Source organism: Arctopsyche grandis, chromosome 8 (assembly GCF_051622035.1).
Source record: "Arctopsyche grandis isolate Sample6627 chromosome 8, ASM5162203v2, whole genome shotgun sequence".
Classification (NCBI taxonomy): domain Eukaryota; kingdom Metazoa; phylum Arthropoda; class Insecta; order Trichoptera; family Hydropsychidae; genus Arctopsyche; species Arctopsyche grandis.
The window spans coordinates 11,709,658-11,730,626 of record NC_135362.1 but is presented as its reverse complement, the minus strand read 5'-3'; the positions used below and the strand labels follow the sequence as shown (position 1 = coordinate 11,730,626).

The 20,969-nt window shown below is 32.8% G+C and overlaps 1 protein-coding gene across 1 annotated transcript in view; it reads left to right on the top strand.

The window, feature by feature from the left end:
* The window catches only part of LOC143915202 (uncharacterized), an 81,542-nt gene that overhangs the window by 49,262 nt on the left and 11,311 nt on the right, over positions 1-20,969 (top strand). The window contains exons 3-9 of the mRNA XM_077435701.1: positions 7,668-7,776; positions 10,747-10,771; positions 10,922-11,086; positions 11,162-11,306; positions 11,408-11,598; positions 11,674-12,196; positions 12,354-12,623. Coding sequence (XP_077291827.1) covers positions 7,668-7,776; positions 10,747-10,771; positions 10,922-11,086; positions 11,162-11,306; positions 11,408-11,598; positions 11,674-12,196; positions 12,354-12,623 — 1,428 coding nt within the window. The remainder of the gene's footprint in view (positions 1-7,667; positions 7,777-10,746; positions 10,772-10,921; positions 11,087-11,161; positions 11,307-11,407; positions 11,599-11,673; positions 12,197-12,353; positions 12,624-20,969) is intronic.

Genomic DNA, 20,969 nt, shown 5'->3' with positions numbered 1-20,969 from the left:
ACAATGGTAATAAGTTAACAAAAGTCGTTGGATACCATATTCACACATGGGCCTTGGCCTTAATGTTTGCCGTATCATTTTGTAATTTACATCAATTTGTAAATACATATATTCATGTAGGTATACATGCGTGTGTGAATTGTTCACATAATTGGATCACTGTGTGGGTGGTCCAAATCTACCTGGATTCCTTGGCGTGTATTTTTTTTTTTTTTTGGGTAGGTTACGGATGTTGATATCGAATCCAATCCTTCCTATCCTGTGAAATAGAATATTGAATTTTGGCTACATACATGCATATATCCATTGATTGAGTTGATTGTTTTGTTAGCGGGGTAAAATAAGATTGAATTTCAACGTATTGTTCGAATTGAAAGGTTTCCCGGTATCGAATTTCGTCTGAGTGTCAATTTACTCTGTAGATGACAATATCGATTGGTTTATGAGTCATTAAATAAATTGCCGAACTTATCAGCGTAGATAAGGTGTGCGCTGAGTTGCAAAAACAATGTACGGATCTCTGTATTCCATAATAATACAGATGACGCATTACAATATTCTCTTAAATACATTGATCATTAGAGTACATATGTACATAGGGATATTATATATGATACAGTTTTTATTATATATTTAGAAAAGTGAAAATATAGATTTATTTATGCATTAATATCCGTTATGCATTTGCATCCGTCTCTATGAAGTGTACCCCTTTTATTCAATTTGCATCTTTATTGCCCAAGTTTTGCTAATTCTAGATTCTTGAAAGTTTTAAATCCTAGTAAATATCCTTGAAGTTTTCAATTTTAAAACTTACGTGACAAACTACTATAGTCTTTATCGGAATTTCTTATGGACTCAATATCCATATTGAGTCCATAAGAAAAGTTTTCAATTTTTGAACAGATGCAATGGCGTATTATCCATAGCCATATTCCATATTATTCTATTATCTAATATATAATTTCGAAAGAGACTTTGTAAATATGTCAAGTTTGCGTGGGAGCATCGAAAACAAATCAAAGTTTCTATGATGACGATATCAATATCAATGAATATTATTTTTTTTCCGATTCAAATAAATTTAATAAAAAAACAAATGTGTACTATTAGATCAGCCATATTTAAGCGGTTTATATTAAAAATTATATAAGGAATACCGAGCGAAGCGTGATAAAACCACTAGTAAAATATAATGTCAGAATTCATTTTAGTATAATTTTACTAGCAGGATATCAATAGTCCAAAGGATATCAATAGTCCAAAGGATATCAATAGTCCAAAGGAAAAAATGTATGTATGTAAGAAAGATTTTTGAACGTGCATAGTGTGTGGTTAGCGAGCGTGTATAGTGCAGAGCGTGTATAGGCATGTGTTTGGGAACTATCTAACTGATGTAGGATACTTGTCCCATGACAGGTCTGATGAATAGACGCTAAATAAAAGCCGTTTGATCTAATCTGCGTGTATCGTTGAGTATCCCTCGCATCGAACAGTCGAACAATCAATCGATCGAGAATGCAACATCCTCGTTATTTATTTCCAAACACTCCACACTGATTTGTTCAGAGGGAATCGTTTCGCGAGCCGAGTCCCTTTCCATATTTGTACTCAAAAAGTTATGTGTAAATATGTGTTATTTTAATTTAAAAAAATAGTTCAGAATGATGTTTGATAGACCCAAATCAGAATATTGTTAGTGAAAATTCCACAAATGCTTGAGGAGATGAGTAAATTAACAAATGTTATGTCTTTGACGGTACGCTTATATATAAAAATTGGCCAGTACCGCGAAGGGAACAGAATTGAGACGGTCCGAATCCGTGCAAGCAAACGACGCGGCGGACCATATCATAATAATCCACTACCTCAGATAGGGCCGATTTCGGTTTCTGAATTTTGATAATCCAAGTGAACAATATCAATATGGCAACGATTTTAATTTATTGTAATTGAATTGCTGATATTTTAAGATTTTAGGGGACTAGCTTGGTGCCTCTAGTCCTGTTACCGTACGCCATTGACTTGCATGTACTAACAACATGTCGCCTGACTTATTCCATACTTTCTCCTTAAAAAAATCAGACCATAGTAATAATATGTCAAAGGAAGCACACCATCACAAAAAACGCACAATCGTGAACGAACAAGGTGAATACTTTCAACCGCAACCAATCCCTATTGCCCAGAGGCGTCGTAAGTTACTCCGGACGTAAAAAAATCTCCTCTTCATAAATGATATTATTATATACATACATACATACGTGCGTGAAGTGAAAGTTCAATATAGGAGCCATTGTTTTTGCTCCCAATGATTGCGTTCAATTTTGACTGACCGCGACTAGGAGAACTTCAAATAGAAGAAACCTCCGCAACTTCCACCTGTCGGTCACCCACATTGAAAAAGCTATATAATTGTACGGGGCCAACAATGGAATTTGCGTGGGCGTTGTATTCTCTCACGCGACCAGAAAGAAAGTAAGTAAAATGAGAAGCGGGTCAAAAATGTGCCCATTTTTAATATACGAATTTTTTCCACCTCGAACTATCGCACACGCCGCTCTGGAGTGACCAACTTTTGCCCAAATCGAAGCGGAACAGACCGCAGATATCGGAAAACATGTGCAAGTACATACATATATCTAATACAATTTTATCGTGAATCGTGACTATCAAACATTTCAACGCGTGTCATAAACTTAACATGAATACAACACGTCGATACCTACGTCGATTGTTGGACTACAAAAGCGCCGATCGAGCCAACACTCATGTATAATACTACTCCAATAATGTTCGAAGGTGCAAATGTAAGATTCCTATCAACAACCTGGAAGCCATTATAATAGAACTATTAATATTAATGGTATGCATGTTTCTAATTTGAAATCGAACGTTTATTATACACCAGTATCACTCAGTTTTAGCTCGAGGTCTAAAAACTCTAGAATTGTATGTCCTGTTTTGGCTCTGAAATATTACCTAGTAATCATAAGACACTTCATAATCTTCTAAATGTTCCTTGAATATTTTTCTTTAGAAACATTTTTTCGCTAATCCACATAATTTGTCTATTTTTGTCTGCTTGTTGCTCCCAACACTTTATTGAGAAATTTCAATATAAAAAAGGTTTTTTCAAACTGCATACTCGATGTTAAACATTTTTTACTATTTGCCACGCTGTAAAGTTTTTTTGAGAAAGTCTATTTCCAAAAGACTTCTGAGGAAAGAAAATAATGGAAAGTAAGAGATGGATTTTTATGGGTATAGTAGATTATTGGTATTAGATTCTATTATATAATAATAGAATCTAAGTGGTCTCCATAAACAATAAATAATAAAAGTATACTATCCTTTTGCCCATTCTTCTTCCAACATGAACACGCTTTTAAATTTAATTTAAAAATGAACACGCTTTTAAAGCCAGCAGCATAGCTCGAACGTTAAGCTTCTGCTTACCGTCAAGAAGGTGCCGGGTTCTATCCCTGAATGAAAATGAATTTTTCAGAGTATGCTGTTGGTCAGACCTGGATTTGTGACTCCAGGTTGATCGTTTCCTATCAGAGTTTGCCAATTTTCTCTGATTTCATTGTTGAAACGGTTCCCGAAAAAAAAAAAATTGGCTAAAAATCCTTCCTACCTACTATGTCACCACTATTTGAAATTTGATTGATGTACAATAAAAATTTATGTACAATTCATAGATGTCTCGTTAATTTGCGAGTTTTTTCAGTGTCTCGCAATTCAACGACTTATAATAAAAATGCTGCATTTGTATTTGTAATTGGCCAGGAAGGCGCATTGGGATTTACCTGTAAGGCCTTCCTGGTATATATGTAAAAAAAAAAAAAAAAAAAAAAAAATGATTACCCCTTTTATAAAGTTGATCATGTGTTTTCATCATTTCATCTTCAACGAAAATATATTTACCTAAAACACCATCTCTGAATAAAGGTACATACCAGTACAGCGTAAGCCGGCAACTGCACCTAAACAGCAGTGCGAAAAATATTCTTTAGTAATTCTATATTCTACATACATTCATATGTTCCGTAACTTAATGAAACGGCAATAACCGGTACGATCTATTCATATTATACAGCAGTAATGTAATATAATCGAAAAGTATCAAGCGGAACCGGTTTTCTTTAGCCACTGTGGAAATATTAACTCATGACGTGACGTCATAGTGGCGAATGCACCCGTTATAACGAAACTGCTGCCCAATGCATATGAATATTTTCGGAAACGTCATATTATGACAATATTGACTCGACGATACGACGCAAGCAATATTGCGTCATATTGTTGCAATCTGTAATGTACATGTGAGCCGATTTTGCTGAAACGTGCTGCAAACGGACGGTGCTGTATAGTATGAATATAATAAGTCTTTTCCGTGCAGTGCTGTGCTTAGCCATTGACGCACAGTGCTGGATAATATAAAAATACCTTTAATTGTATTTTTAATATAGTATTTTATTACACCGGAAAATCATTATTCTGCCATGTCGACGTCTGCCGCTTTATTTACCTTGAATTATTATAACTGTTAGGTCAATCTTTGTGGTATTTTTTAAATTTAAAAATTAATGTTTGAATTACGAAGAAATTTTTCCAACATCATGTTATATGTATATGTATGTACTTAAAATATTGCTAGATCAAACAGATACCGGAATTTATGTGTAGATTATATTGACTAAATACATACAATCATGAAAATTTATTTGGCAGAAATTTGAGATTAGCAGTAAGCATTGTGCATGCGTAGCTGTCAAAGAGAGACACCTGTAATTGTTGGGTACGAGCTTATAAGATGTTTGGGTAGTGGTGGTGGAATACAGCAAGCACCTGTCGGTGACCACCAGCTCGCCAATGTCGGTCACCAATCACTGGACCCACTTCTGCAGTCTCTATGCAGATCTCTTCCGAATTCCATTTCGCATACTCTACCACAACTATACCCATTACTTCCTACGTTGATCATTTTGATACTGTATACACGTTTTCCATTTTCATTTACAATTTGGATCCATCCTCGTCTTTTTTCTCTTTATATCCTCTCTGTTTGGGCCGCAGTCTCCTGACAAATATATTGAAGATGATATTTTTTATTGAATTGAAATAATTTGTAATTAGTCCACTGTGTGATGTTTGTACCTACAAATGTACTACGCATTTAGTACGTATCTGCCGATCTATGTGGAATGCGTTGTACCATTTTTTACGCGCATATTATTGAGATCACTTTTCTAATTTGGAAAGGTTGTCAGCTCTGACCTCCAAGTTGGTATTCAATCTGAAACGAAGAAGCTATTAAGTCGTTCCACTTGTTGTTTTCGGACGTCGAGTCGAGGATCAGAAGGCTCATCGAGGCATCATTATCACAAAGCGTCTGTCAATCCTCTCATTTCTTCCCATTCGTAATTCATCATGAGCTCTCAGTAGGAAGTCGTCGCGAATTGCAACTTTTTTCGTACACGGCCCACATTTCGGATTATGATTATTACCTTGTTGTACACGTGAAGTATATGTATGTAGGCTTTGGATATACACATATGTTGCTTTGTGAACTAAGGATGAATTCAATGTTTTTTTTGTTGCATCCGGAAAATTTTGTATCCGCCATCAATTTAACCTCACTGCCTCTCCATTTTTAAAGGTATTGTAAATTCAATCACCTTGGCTGGTTTTTCTAAGAATGCAAACAAAAAACATGTTATTGTAATGGAGACCGCATTGAAATTTAATTGGAACATCTGTGAGTAGGTTTATAATGTCATAGAAATCGAAAAAATTTCACATGAAACCAATACTAATGACTACAAAATTCTACGAACGCAGATTCTTATAAATCGGTTGGAAATTCTGATCGCTTTATTTTTCATACGTAATTATACATATGTACCTACACAGTTTCCTGTTTGCTTGGAATACCTTCGAATGATTCGGCAAAAAATGTGCCTAATGTAAAAATTACGTGATAAAATGGCCCAAAACGACGTATCATTGTAAGTAGTTACGTAGATGTATACAGTTATGCGCTTTTACGATTTTTTTTATTTTATTATAAACGTACAATTTTTTTACCGTTGAAAACAATGTTTATGAACAATTTTGTGTGATTCATAAACTGTACATGTTTGTATGAAATTAAATTATTAACTACTTTCTATTATTTTTTTAAATTACATTTTGCATCAGACAAACTACCTGTCTAAAATAGTATTGACATACATCCATTTTTTAGATTCTGAAATGAGTAAATCAAAGTAAAAGTGATACATTAGAATAATATGAACTATGTAGCTTTTATGTATCTCAAAAAAATTGACCAAATTCAATGATGCGTAGTTGCTTATTATAGTAACGTATTTGGGACATTGAGTCTTCCTTATACCATCATATATTATGTACATAAAACCAGTGGCGTGGACTGGTGGCTAGCATAGCTCGAGTCCCACTAAAGTCCCGCTGCTGGCCACATTTTGGTTTGTGACTCCAGGTCAATCGTTTCTTATCAGATTTTCATTGTACGGTTCCTGTAAAACATGGAATCTCCTTTCCTGTCTCTCTTGATAAGTTATTTAGCGTCTTGAGATTCCCCAATTTGATTATAAAATGCTGTAAAAATTTCTCCATAGATGTCACTGTGGTGTTTGTATGAATTCGCATTGTTATAAAATGCTTATGTATATTGATTGTATTGTATCTGTATATGTAAGTGTACTCGTCGCTTTGGAGCGATCTGTAAAGGCTAGTTAGTGTTCATGTTCTATGAAATAAAATAAAATAAAATATAACTTCTTACATGTTTTCATCGGTACCCGGCAGAGCCGATTTTCAAATGATGAAATCATTCAAATTTTTTTTCTATTATTACAATCTACATATATATTCTGCAATTTCTGATAGTTGTCAATTTTAAAGTCCAAAAACCAAAAATTTAGACAAAATAACACATTTAGATTTTCAAAAACGTATATTTTGACTTAATTTCGTTGTACATTCAATATTTGCTAAAAAAATAAGATTGCTATGATTTGACTTATCATTTGCTATATACAGGTTTTCATCAATTTGAAATGAAAAAGGGTCAATTTAAAATGAAAAAGGTTTAATTTAAAATGAAAAAGGTTCAATTTGAAATAAATAAGGGTCAATTTGGAATGAAAAACCTATAACATCCTTCTACAGCCCCGGCACTTTTGATTTTTCTGACGCACAAACATTTTATCTTTAAAACCGGAAAATATTAGAAGTAAAATGTCCCTTTCCTGAAACGTGAAAACAGTTTGATGCCGAATTTAGACGGCGGAAAATATATACTAGTGTCGAGGATAATCGTGTTGGATAAGGATAATCATCCAATGCACAATAATTTAAATTTTTAAATGTCGATTAAAAACTTAAAGTTATATGCATAAACAAACTTAAACGTTTACCATTATAATTCTGGTTCTCAGCTGTACTTATTCTACATAGATGGGTATCGTGGAAATTTACAAAGGAAAAGTTATAACCGGAACATGCACTGTACATAAGAGATACAAATGTGCACATATGTATTATATATATAATGTGAGCAGACCTTCATTCGCCCTTAAAAAAATCTAAGAGTATTTCCAATCGCCATAACTTGGTGATGGTCTTGTTGTGCACAGGTCGGCGACCAGGTGGTGCGGGTGAACGGATTCAGGGTCAGCGACGCGCTGCACAAGGAGCTGCTCAGCCTCATCTCCGGTCTTAACTACCTCAAGCTCAAAGTCAGGAGTAAGTACCCCAAGACCTACCACTAACAGCTAACCACACCACACACCCAATGCATACACCGTACGAAGGTCCCCAATTAGAGCGATGGTTAAGTAACCGCTCTCAAGGACCATCCCCTCCTAGCTGTAATTTCGTGCAACCGGCTAATTATAAAAATTAAATAGTTACAAAAGAGGATTATGCAAGGAAAGAAACGATCGCGAATAATGAAAAGCTCGCCATTGTGACGTGTGAACTCCGCGACTAACAAAAGGGGTATCGATTGCGTCGTCGGCCGAAAATCAAAAGGTTGCGAACCACTGGGCGGCGCACCGGTATAGTTCGTTAGTTTTCATGTAAATTCGGTACATATCTGTTGGTAATTTCGACCGCCAATTATATTTTACACAAAGCAGCTGTTGAGCGATCGCTATCTTCGAAATGTAGCCAACGGTCCAGTACATATTATATGTATCATGCGAAAGATATTCAAACTTAAAGTACCGGTACGAAAATAATGGTAGATAAATAAAGAGGATATTGCCCTTTTAGTACATACAAATAGTCATCGAATGCAATGTAATTTTAGGGGGTATTTATTTATTTATTTATTAAAAAATCAACTGAAAACAGATGTAGAAATGCATAAAAATAAAGAATAAATGTAATAAAATAGCATCTGAGCACAATTATATATTTTTACAAATTACATAAAATGGTACATAGAGAGAAACAAATGAAAAAGAAACTAATTAAAACTAAAATATGACTAAATAGGACAGTGCATAATTAAACATAAAGTGATATAATATTGGATAGAGATTATATAATATAAATAGAAATGGATCAATCAATCAAGACTCTCCTGATGGTAGTTCTGAATTTATGCAAGGAAATACCGAATAGATCAACGTCATTCAGCTCCCCGTTAAACATACGATAAACACGCTGTAGATAGGAATATTTTAGGGAATTGGTTTTGAAAGGATTAAGTGAAAAGAGTGCAACGTGTCTAGAATACCTAACTGGGATCCTGAAACCAACTTTACTCAGTAAATCGGAACAATCAAGGAAACCATTTAGGAGCTTATATAGGAATATAGCATCAGTGAGACGTCGCCTGATAGAAAGGTTGTAAAGGAACTACGTAGTTTGTTTACGCGAATCATGTGTTGTGAACAAAGCCTCTTTATTGGCTAATTTGCTGGTCTCTGATAAACTGCTACGATGACCATTGGTGACCAGACAACTGAACGCACGCTATTTCAAAGTTTTGCGGGTTGTGTTTAGTGGTCTGTAAGTACACATGTCACTGTGTGAACTTGTCGCTATGCCTGACAGTCATGTGTTCAGTTGTCGTACCTTCAATAGTAGGGCTGGCAGGCGTCCCGGTATTCCGGGTTTGTACCGGTTTCAAGCCTCTCGTCTCGGCGTCCCGAGACAGCCAAATGTCTTTCGGGACAGCCAAATGTCCCGGTTTTCGATAGCTGCTTATTGACCTTTCATTGTTCAGAAATACCGACCCCCCGCAGTTATGAAACTGCAAAAAAATGCTCGAATCTCCATTTTACCGTAGATCCACACCCATGGTTTAAAAAAATGGCAAAGATTGAAAACGATCGGAAGAGTTTGGATATAAAACCCAAAAAATTTTGTGAGACGAAAAAGCGAAAGCAACTTAATATGAGGCTTGTAAAAAGCAAGAAAAGCGAGATTGTGAAAATCATTTTTTTTTTTCAATCTTCTTTGGCAATATATAATTAATTTCATTTAATATTAAAACAATTAAATAAACTGGGAAAAAAGAAAGGAAATACTAGTTAATAAAAGGAAGGATCTTAAATGTAATTTGTTAAGTTTACGTTTTTTATTTTTAAGTTTTTATCATTCTTGTAATATCTGTGCTTGGGGGGGGGGGAGTACAATTAAAATGTCCTGGTTTGGATATCGATAAATCTGGCAGCCCTATTAAATAGCCATGTGTTCTCTTGTCATGGAACCATTTGTCGAAGTTTGTCGACAAATCTCTACATTCATACTTTAACATGGAAATATCATAATAATTATCCTGATCCATTTGGGGTTCATAAGAGAAGCTTGTATAAATGGCATTGAGGAGAATATTGCATAGCTACAATTGTGCTTTTTTTCACTCCTTATCGATAGCAATACTTGATATTATGCCATAAAATTCATGATGTTAACTACTATTTATAAAATGACTTATTGTGGTCTTTGATTATTCCATGTAATGAGAAAATTTCTTTTACTGTGTATAATATTATATTATAGACTAGTTGTGATGAAAATGTGACATTATATAATACATAATCTCACTAGATATACGGTGTTGATACGCACTTGATCTACTTCATCAGCTAGTGTTGTTTTCAAAACTGGTTTTTAAATTCGTATCGCTTTACATTGACCATGACAGTGTTGTACAACGCATGAATATGCATAGGTGTGGGTGTAAAAATAATTTTTCAATATTTTTCTTAATATTAACTTTTACATAAAATATTCATTAATTTGTGGGTTTTCAGAATATTGCTCTACGTTAGATTGTTTTATTTTTGACTCGTGCATTTGGTGCTTTATATTTTAGTGCATTTATAAAAAGCTTTTATGCCATTGATTATTGGGCAAATACTTGATTATGTCAGCTATTAATGATAGCAGGGTGAACGCCATGATTGCATGACTCATATTTGTATGATAAAATAGATACCACACTTGGCTGGTCAACCATGCTTGTGCTTCTCGAATGATGCTCTTGTTTGGCCAGTTAAATCATACACTTTTTTTTGAAACTGCAATAAAAAATATTCACATTTATGTTCAATTTACAACAAGAAAACACAGCAGAAACTCTCTACCGTGTTTAATTGTATTATTTTAAAACACATTTTCTTTTTCTATGAAAAGTAATTATGAATATATTATATCTATTATCATATTTTAAATTGCTTTTTATTTTTTCATTTTCAGATGTGGGAATGATACCTGTAAAAGAGTAAGCCCAAGATTTCCTTTAAACTGTAGTAAAACAGTTTCTTTATTTTCATTTTTGAATTTCAAATATACATACATATATATAATATTTATAAAATTATAAGCCAAAAGATAGTAAATATAACCACATATCTTTTTTTTATTTTTCTAGCAAACCAGCAGATTCTTTGACATGGAGAATGGTACCTGACTCGATGCTTTTCTCAGATACATCTCAAAGATCATCACCCACTTTGATAAATGTACATAAAGAAAATAAAATTAAAGACGTTCGTCTTACACTGTACGTCCCATCTCGTTCAAAATTAGGCTGCGGGTGAATATATTGTCATTTTTTTACATTTATTACAAATTTACTTTTAAAATTAATTAATTAATATTTATTTTTTAGTATTTGTAAAGGACCGGATTGGAGACCTGGTATATTTGTACAATTTACGAAAGAAAATGGTATAGCAAGAGAATCAGGCCTTCGTCCGGGAGATCAAATAATGCAATGCAATGGAATCGACTTTAGAGATATACAATTCAGTGATGTTAGTCATTTTTAACTAATCCAAAGAATAGTGAATAACAATTCGATGAATACACAATACATCAAATTGAAATATCATTAATGTTTAATGATTGCTTTTAGGCCGTAACACTAATGAAACAAACGAAACGTTTAGATCTTTGGGTCAGAACTGGTGCTGGTCTGGATTTATTTCCTGGGGAATCTAGTGGCTACAATAGTTCAGCGTCAAGTGCTACTGGAGACCAAAGCCCTTCCAGCGCTGATCATAAACGACTTTCCATAGTTAAAGAAGAAACAGTTTTAGGAGATAGGTGTGAATGTTTTGCCTTTTGACCTGCATCAAATATATAAGTGATTATTTAATTTAAGATAAACTAATGTTTTAGATTACAACAATTGGATGCTCATTACAAAAGGAAAAACTGGGAACACCGCGACTATGAGTGGGAGCGAGAGACTTCAATTAAAGAATGTGATTCTGAGTTTGTGAAAGACTTCTATGACCCTCAAATGAACACTTGCGTTCACCAATCAATATATAATAGTTTTGAAAAGGACAAACTCTTACCTCAAAATCGCACCATAATAAATTTGTCCGAAAATGGGACAACCATACAGACAAATTATGTTTTGCCTAGTTCGATGGGTGATAACGTTTGTATGGACAGCTCTCCAACAACTACCCTGGTGCCTGATAAAAAAACAATAGTGGTTGATGTTCACAGAAGTGATGTAGAAATTAAAAATAGACATCACGAAAATATTACACACATTGAGTGTAAAAATAATGAGGAGATTCCTCCTCCACTCAGAAAAGTACCATCGAATAGCAGTATTGTTAGTCTCACAAATAGTACCTCAAGTAGTTTATCTAATGCCATATCTCAAGAATTGCAAAAAAGATCACAAGTAAGATCAAAATATATTTTTGAGACATTTATAATCAGAATATTATCAGATCTATTATAATAGGAAATTGAGTTTACCGTCTATTTCAATTATTATTTATTTATGTCAAATTATATTTGTTTATATGTTTTAATGTGTATAATTTGGTGACTTATAGCGAAGGAAAGAAAATACCATTGATATCGACCAATTTGAAGAAATGAGAAAAAATAAAGTATTGAAAGGTGTGGATAATGACAAAAAACAGAAACATAATGCATTAATGGATGAATTTAAAAAGGCGCATAGAAAGATGTTTGCAAACAGCACCAGTGAAGATACAACTTCAAACATATCCATCCAAGAAAAGATAGAAAAAAATGATGTAGAGAAAACTATAGTTGATCACCAAGATACTGATAAATACAACTCTTCTGCAGTGCTCGGGGTGAGTTATATTTATTTTTCGATGTAATTATAAAAAAAAAACAATAATTGCTGATTCACAGAGCTAAATTGTATGAGGCTAAAGAAAAAATCTTGACTCATGCACTTTTTCATTATTATTAATTTCTCATTTAAATGTGTTTAAGATAAGTAGAGTATTAAAAGCTTTTCTATATTTTTACACTTTAAATTAATTAGTAATTACACTGTTTGTATCTAAATGTTATCTTATCCACCAAGCGTCATCACTTATGTATATACATATTATAAAAGATATGACAAAATAGCACTTAAATTAACTTTTTTTTTCAAAAATTATTTTTATCTTTATGTACACATTTATGTATGTTTACATTTATTTCAGTACTCTAAATTATCTTCCCTATTTAAAAGATTTTTTAATTAGACTACGTTAGATTCTTTAGATTAAATTTTACTTATATGAAAGGATAATAATTTCGGTTTTTATATTATACATACATATGTATGTACATATGTATATTATGTCTTTGCTGGTATTGCAAGTAGTGACTGGTATTGACATGAGTATAAATACCACAACTTATCTGAAATCTATTTGTAATGTGCTAAGATATATGTACTTAATATACGTACATATTTAGATACATATTTTATTTTTACATAGATATATACCAGGCAGGCCTAACAGGTAAACCCCAATGCACCTTCCTAGACAATTAATTATAAACATTGCAGCATTTTTTATTACATAAATCGCTGTATTTTGAGAGGCTGTAGAACACGAAATTAACATTAATTAATTAATCCATAGAGACATCTATGGAATTAGACTTGTACATAAATTTTTACATATTGTACATAAATCAAATTCAGATATTTGTGACATAGTGACAATTTGATGGAGGAACTGTTTCAACAATGAAATAAGATAAATTGACAAACTCTGATAGGAAACGATTGACTTGGGTTCATAAATATCCAAGTCTGAAAAGATTAGCATTGGCTTGAATCCGCTAACCTCTCGGTGCTAAACATAAACCCAACCACCGATCCATACTGCTGGCTGTATATATGTATATATGGACTTTGTAGAATTAAATAAGATAAATTTACTATAGAGCCTTTCCTCAATATATACTAAGCTATCTGAAAATATCAATTGTACTCACTTTTGTACATTCCATAATCAAGATACATTTGTTAAACAATTTGAGTTACCCTTGCACAAACCACACACACATTTCACTGCCAAATAACTGTTTTATCATCACTTTATAGTGTACTTGTGTAATAAAATATGATTCAAGTGCCTCAAAGATTTCACATATTCTGTCAATATCTAGAAGTCATTTTCCAAGGTGGTACTTTTTAATTTTTACTAAATAACATATTAGCCGGGACGTCGAAACCACACTTCGAAACCGGGACAGTCCCGGTCACACTAAAAGGTGTGGTAAACCTATGCAAATATACATATACTAATTGTATAGTGACTTCATAAGCACAGTCAGGGGGGAAGGGAATAATTAAATACATTTGAATATAAAGATATTCAAAAAATATATGATAAAAATTTCTTTATGTTGATCTTACAATAGTTCCAAATCTTGTCCTAGAAAACATTCGATAGTTGATGATTTTTATTTGGGTAGTATTTATAGCATAGATTTTTATTGGGTAGTATTTGAAAGTGTCGTAAGTCTACTTTTCTTCATTTCGAGAAATATCTTGCATAACATTAAATATAATGATTTGCATTTAACAATATTTAAAAATACTGGTTACCTGTAATACAGTTATTCTGCTATTCCGAGATTCTGGACAAATCGAATTAGAATAAGTGATAACAATTTGTGCATTAAGTCAAACGGAAATATTGTTTTTGGAACAAATATAGCGGCTCATATGTATTTTCAAATAGGTTTTCTCGAGCTTGAGCCATCTGGTAATGAATACTGTAAATTTTCATTGGCAAATAAATTGCTCTATCAATGTTTTAACCACATAAACACTGTAATGTGCATATATTTCAAAGCAGGTTTTCCTTTTTGCTTCGCTTACCTGCACAACGGTCTTATCAATTGTATAGCTGTTGACAAACGTACTTTACGACCTTCACTTATGTATAGAATTTAATATTACAACAATTCTATGCCTGTCTTGTATGTCCTCATAGCATTTGAAAATGTATTTGTTAACTTATCATTGATATATGTACATACAATAATATTTTAATGATTTGTAATATTCAACATTTCCCAACATGTAATATTTTCATAGCTATGTGACGTTTTAGTTTGTAAAACAATCATTTACATCATGTTCACAATTGAAATGTATCTCAAATGCGGGTCGCAATTATTAAATTATTCGTTGAGTAACATTTGATCAATAAATATGTATGTGATTGTGTATATAAAATAGGAATATAAAATTTGTATTAGAAATAGCTATACCCCTATCGGCTTTGTTACTTGAGGTGACCTGCTTTTTTACTTTTCCTCTACCTATTTGTTTATGTTATTTACATACATACTTGAAATTCACAAAAGTGAAACTAGTTGAATATTTTATTTATTGTCTTGTTGTATTTGATTTTTTCAAGTGGGTATGACAGGATTCCAATAAAGGAAAATTTCCACTAGATGTGTAGCGTAGGTGAGAAATAGCAAACACATTCTTTTGGAATACTTTTGATCGTGTAGGTGTAAATACTTCAACAGACTTCGTCAAAAATAAAAAAAAGATTCATCTACAATAAAGGTCAATGTTTCAGTACATATACATAATATACAAACATATATAAATGTATAATAATGAGAATACTTTTTGAAAACATATCAAATGGCTAAGTTTAATTTTAAATTTTATCTACTAATAAATAAACTATCTTTTGCATATTATATTTGAGTGTAGTGAATTTTTTAATTTACCTTATGGAAGGTACTAGAATTCACTTATAAATTTATATGTCCCTATAATTCCATTAATATATGTACATACATATGTATGTATTTTTACATGAATGAATTTATTTATGTATTATACATATGTACATATACTTATCAAACACGACCAGAATTGGAATGTTTCAGACCCGAATTGGCAACAAATCTTATTGAATATTCAGCGTTTGGTACATGATATGTATGTATATGAAGATGATAAAATACTGTAATTTAAAATGTTCAAAGCTTTTAATAGAAAAAAAATAGGCTAAATTAGTCAAGTTATCTTGTCCAGTCAATATATGTAGCTGCAGCGTAGTTTATTAGTTGAGTTATTGTTTACCAGTAGAGAGGTCGAGGGTTCAAATCCTGAAGGAATCGAGTAATTTTTTGATTTATATATGCTGCTGTCAAGATCTGGATGGTTATAAAATCCAAATCGACTGTCTCCTGTTATAGTTTATCATTTAATCTAACTTAATTTTCAATAAAATCGAAATCCTCTCTCTTTCTAGATAATTCGTCGCAAATCCGAATTTATCGATCATTAAATATACTTAAATTGTAGAACAATTTTAGTATTTATGTTAAGGTGACCATTTGTACTGGTTTTACCAGTACAGTACTGGTATTTTTGGGTATCTGTCCTGGCAGAATCCTTGGGATGGGCTCAGTGGCGGATCAAGTAAATTAGGGAAATCATCATGTTTTACCATGTTTTTTTCAGTATATGATTTTTCATTAGGATTTTACAAAACCATTTTTTTTGTATTCACTATATGTACTTGAAACCGAAACAGTTTTTGCAATAAAATAGGCACTATTTTAAGATAGTATGTAAAGTAGGTATTGATTTAATTTATTCTTGGCTTACGAACGTATTCAATGATAATAATTTATAAGTTGTGAATTTTGGTAGCAAAGGTCCATTTCGGGGGCCCCAAGCTTGCGCTTATTTTCAATGATCATTTCAATGATTAATTTCGATGATCGATTTTCAAGCATGCATCCGTGATTTTCTAATGTTCATTAACGTTTTTTATTATTCAAGCATTTAGAAAAATCCTTTTAAAAAAAGTGTTCTGATTTTTTCACATAACCTAAAAACGGGTGACCGTGAAAAAGTCGAAAAAAATGTTGCTACCAAAACTCTGCGTGGCAGAGTTTGTTCGTTGTTTGCTCATTGTTTGCTGAACTTCGTATCTTTCTCTCTTGTCTCTCTTCTGACTTTCCGTCTCTCTCTTCGACGGTTCGCTTTTAGACGATACTTTTGTTAACAATGACCATTCTATGCATTCTACTCCTATGTTTATCATGCATACATATGAAAAACGGTTAGTATATACATATATCAGTGGCGTGCGGTAAAACTCTCTCTCCCCCCCGTCGTAAATCCTCACTTAATTTGCGCGAGCAGGATACAACAGGAACAAGAGGAACAGGTGATATATATATATATATATATATATATATATATATATATATATATATATATATATATATATATATATATATATTATACATACATAGTGCAGTTTACCATGCACCCTTTTTTTATCTTTCGACTTAAGATCTTTCGATTTTCGATCTTTGCCTTCCGATATTTACTTTTTCGACCTTTTCACTTTCGGTGCCGTGAGGTAGACCCCCTAAAAATATGTACAATGATCACTTTAATTTATGTACAAGTTTGGCCATAGTTGTCGCTTTGGGGCAATCCCTCATGGCACATGAAAATAAAATGTTTTGAATGTGAAATGAATGAAAATTTAAACAATTGCCATAGCGTGTGTACATACAATATTATACGATCGGCGCAGCACGACTAAAGACATATACATATTTTTATCAGTTTCGTGTTGATAGATTGAACATATCGCGAATGCATTTTCACTTCTAGGCAATTCTCAAACGAATCCGCCGAAATGACATCTAAACCATTGTTAACGATAAAGTGTGTACGATTTGTAAGTGTCCGCATTATGTTTATATAATGACGCGGATGTTTCGAAAACGTCATGGTTTTTCATCCGTGAAAAAATGTCCCCCATTGTACACAGATGTATACGAAAAAAGTAAAAAATAAATATAAAAAAAAACGATAAAACCGCGTTCAAAACCATTTTTCACTGATTTTCATTGAATAATTTCGCACTGAATCGTTATGATAAAAATCGTCCGGTATTGCAAGAACGACAATAATTGAATTGTGCAAATGGTAAACGAGTCGAGTCGCTTGCATTTCCATGGTGCAATTTCATTTTTTAATGATACAAACTCAAATATGAAGTCGGCTCATATTTCCCGTTTAACACCTGATTGTTTTTTTTTTACACCTGAAGCTTGTATATAACTTGATACAAGGAAAACCCGTTAGAACGTTTCCGCTCTGAAATTCTTCTGCAAAATGTAATTAATATATTAATAGGTCGTACCTGTACCATACATGTAAGATTTGCTATTTTCATCGTTTATCTATATCATGCATATTGATAACATGCATTTTTTCCTGGTTTTCTTTGTGCCTAAGACTACTCTTTACTTTGCGCTATTTCGTAATTTTTTTTTTTTTCGACATCTTATAGTTTAAAAAATGCAATATGCAATGCAAGGAGGCCAGTAGATATCTTGATTTGATCATCTGTTAAAGATCTGCTCTTTTCATCTCGGCCCTTCCACGTTTCAATCACCGAGAAACCTTTTGAATTAACCTCTTATCTACAAATGATGTACCTCAGGAGTTTGGATTGTCTAAAACTATCACTTATATTATATTTTAAAGATCGTTTTAAAATTATACATTGTATCATTTTGTATTACTTTCGATATTTTGACATGATGGCACGCAATAATTCAAGTATTTTTAATAAAACCTTTGACAACAGCTTTGGGAAGGATTGATGAAGATGGAAAATGTTTACTTCTAGCTTTTGCTGTTTTTCTTTTTTAATTATAGTAGCAAATCTAATAATAAACTCATTTTGGAGTGCTTCCTTTCATTAGCCCCAATGTAGGTAACGTAAAGTAATTTAGAAAATTTCCCTTTACAAGTAACTTATTTATACCTTTATACCTCTACACCTAACCAAAAAAAGGTATATAGATAATAAATAAAAAAAATAGCAAATCCATCAATCTATAATAACAAAGATTAGAACACGTTTACGATCTCAAATTAAATAAGCCCTCAAGCAAATCAGTATATTTTATAGGTAGATTAAATAAACAAATCCAAGCTAACAGAAATCTGATTTGAGGAGCTTGATGCCTTTTGCGATAAGTGATGAAGCCTTCAAATATGCAGCTCGGTGGTTGCGTTAAATAGTTATTCTAATCACCGAGAGGTTCCCGGGCTTAAGCCCCGTATTAGCCTCAATTGAAAAGAATTTATTCGGAAGTATTTCTGTAGTGCTGCTGGTCAGACTCGATCGTTTTCAGAATTTGCCAATTTATCTGATTTTATCGTTAAAACGGTTCATCATCAAAGATTGGAAAAACCATCCTATGTCACCACTGTTTGAATATGATTTCAAATTTATATATGCACAAGTTTAATGCCATAGGTTTCGCTCAGGGGAAACCCGTAATGGTATGATGGGAAAATACAAGTGTTATAAATTGATGCGTGCCACGGGAGAAGGGAACAAACTGCGGCATCTAATGTATGTTTATGTACTGTAACTAAGTTTAAATTTGTCACAGTGAAGATATATCAACATTAAAATTCAAAGAAATATATAAAGTCATATAAAACCCAAGTACATACCTACATACATACATGCGTACGTATTATCGTAGCCTGCTGACGATACATGTCTTCTTATTATTTTTTTTGCATTGCACAACACCACTGAAATATTTTCGATTTATGAAACCGACGAAGCGTGTGCGAAGAAAATTCGAGAAAGTGCCAATTCGACAATTCGATCCGCGAAAAAAAACAACAGCAACAAACAAATCGTCTTGATATTTAACAGTATCACTGTTGTTTATTTATCACTGGTGGTTTTACCCGGCTTCGCTTGGTATTTGTAATACATATAAACCGCCTAAACATGGCTAATCTAATAGTAAACATTTTATTAAATTTATTTGAATAGTCCTATTTTATTTAAATTTATTTGAATAGTCTTATTTTATTTAAATTTATTTGAATAGTCTTATCTTATTTTAGTTTATTTGAATATTCATTTGTTTTTTTTTTATTAAATTTAATGTCACGGATTCTACCACCCAAACTTTACATACTTACATATGTACAAAGTCTCTTTCGAAATTATATATTAGATACTAGCTGAGCCCGGCATGCTTTGCAATGCCACAATAACGCATACAAGTCCCGTTCGCGTTCCTGTTCTCGTTCCTGTTCCCGTTCCCGTTCCCATTTGTCGAAAAAACGTAGGCAGCGAACACATTTGAAATTATTGCGTTGCAATGACACTCATTCCCATTCCATCGTTCCATCGTAATCGGTTCAGTGGCTTAGGAGCCTATACGAGACACACACACACAGACATTCAATTTTATATATATAGATTAGATTTGAAACCATAATTACGCATCGTAAACGATGATGTTACTATAAAAACCTTGGACATACCAAATCGTGACCACCATGCGAAAAAAAATAAAATACCTAAATAATAAATAACTTAAATTGCGATACGCAATATCATCGGCAAAGGTCAACTGTAGAGATCGATCATCATGTGCATATTGCGGATGTCAAACCGAGGAATTCTTACTTTGGTTCTAGTGAAATTATATGTACTTCACTACAGATGCATCATCTCACATAATTTATTCACATGTGATATAGATACCCATACTATCGATCGACACGAGCGGTAACATGTAGTCACAATAACAATGGCTACACGTGAAATTTTAATTGTGAATACAATTTTCATCTGTTAACTACATATGTAGCTCTGATTTCACCTTTCATTATCGTCTTGTGACTCGCAGTCATTTCCATCGATTTTCGCGTTTGTTTTTGAAATCTTATCTATAAGTATTCACACACAAGCGAAAAAGTCATCGATAGCTATGCATCCATTATGTGAATAATACGTAATTACTTTCAGATCGTAATTGATAATTATTCGATTGTGCTCAATTCTGCTTACTCTAGTAATTTAGGAGGAAAATGTTTTGTAATGTAATATCGAATTTTATAATTCCGAATGTCTCCCACCGCTGGAATTACTTGCACACGCCATCACCTGTAATCTCTTACCTGCAATTTAATTTCCATCAGTTGTTTTCCGACCGCGGTATCGTTCGGTCGACATTGCCGTAATTGTTTTCATCGTTGTGTTTGCATACGTAGGCTTTTGCAGTACATATGTGTGTTTTTTTAAATAAAAAAGTGACCTTTATCGCTAAGAGCCTTCTGCAAAGTCGTAAAAAATCGC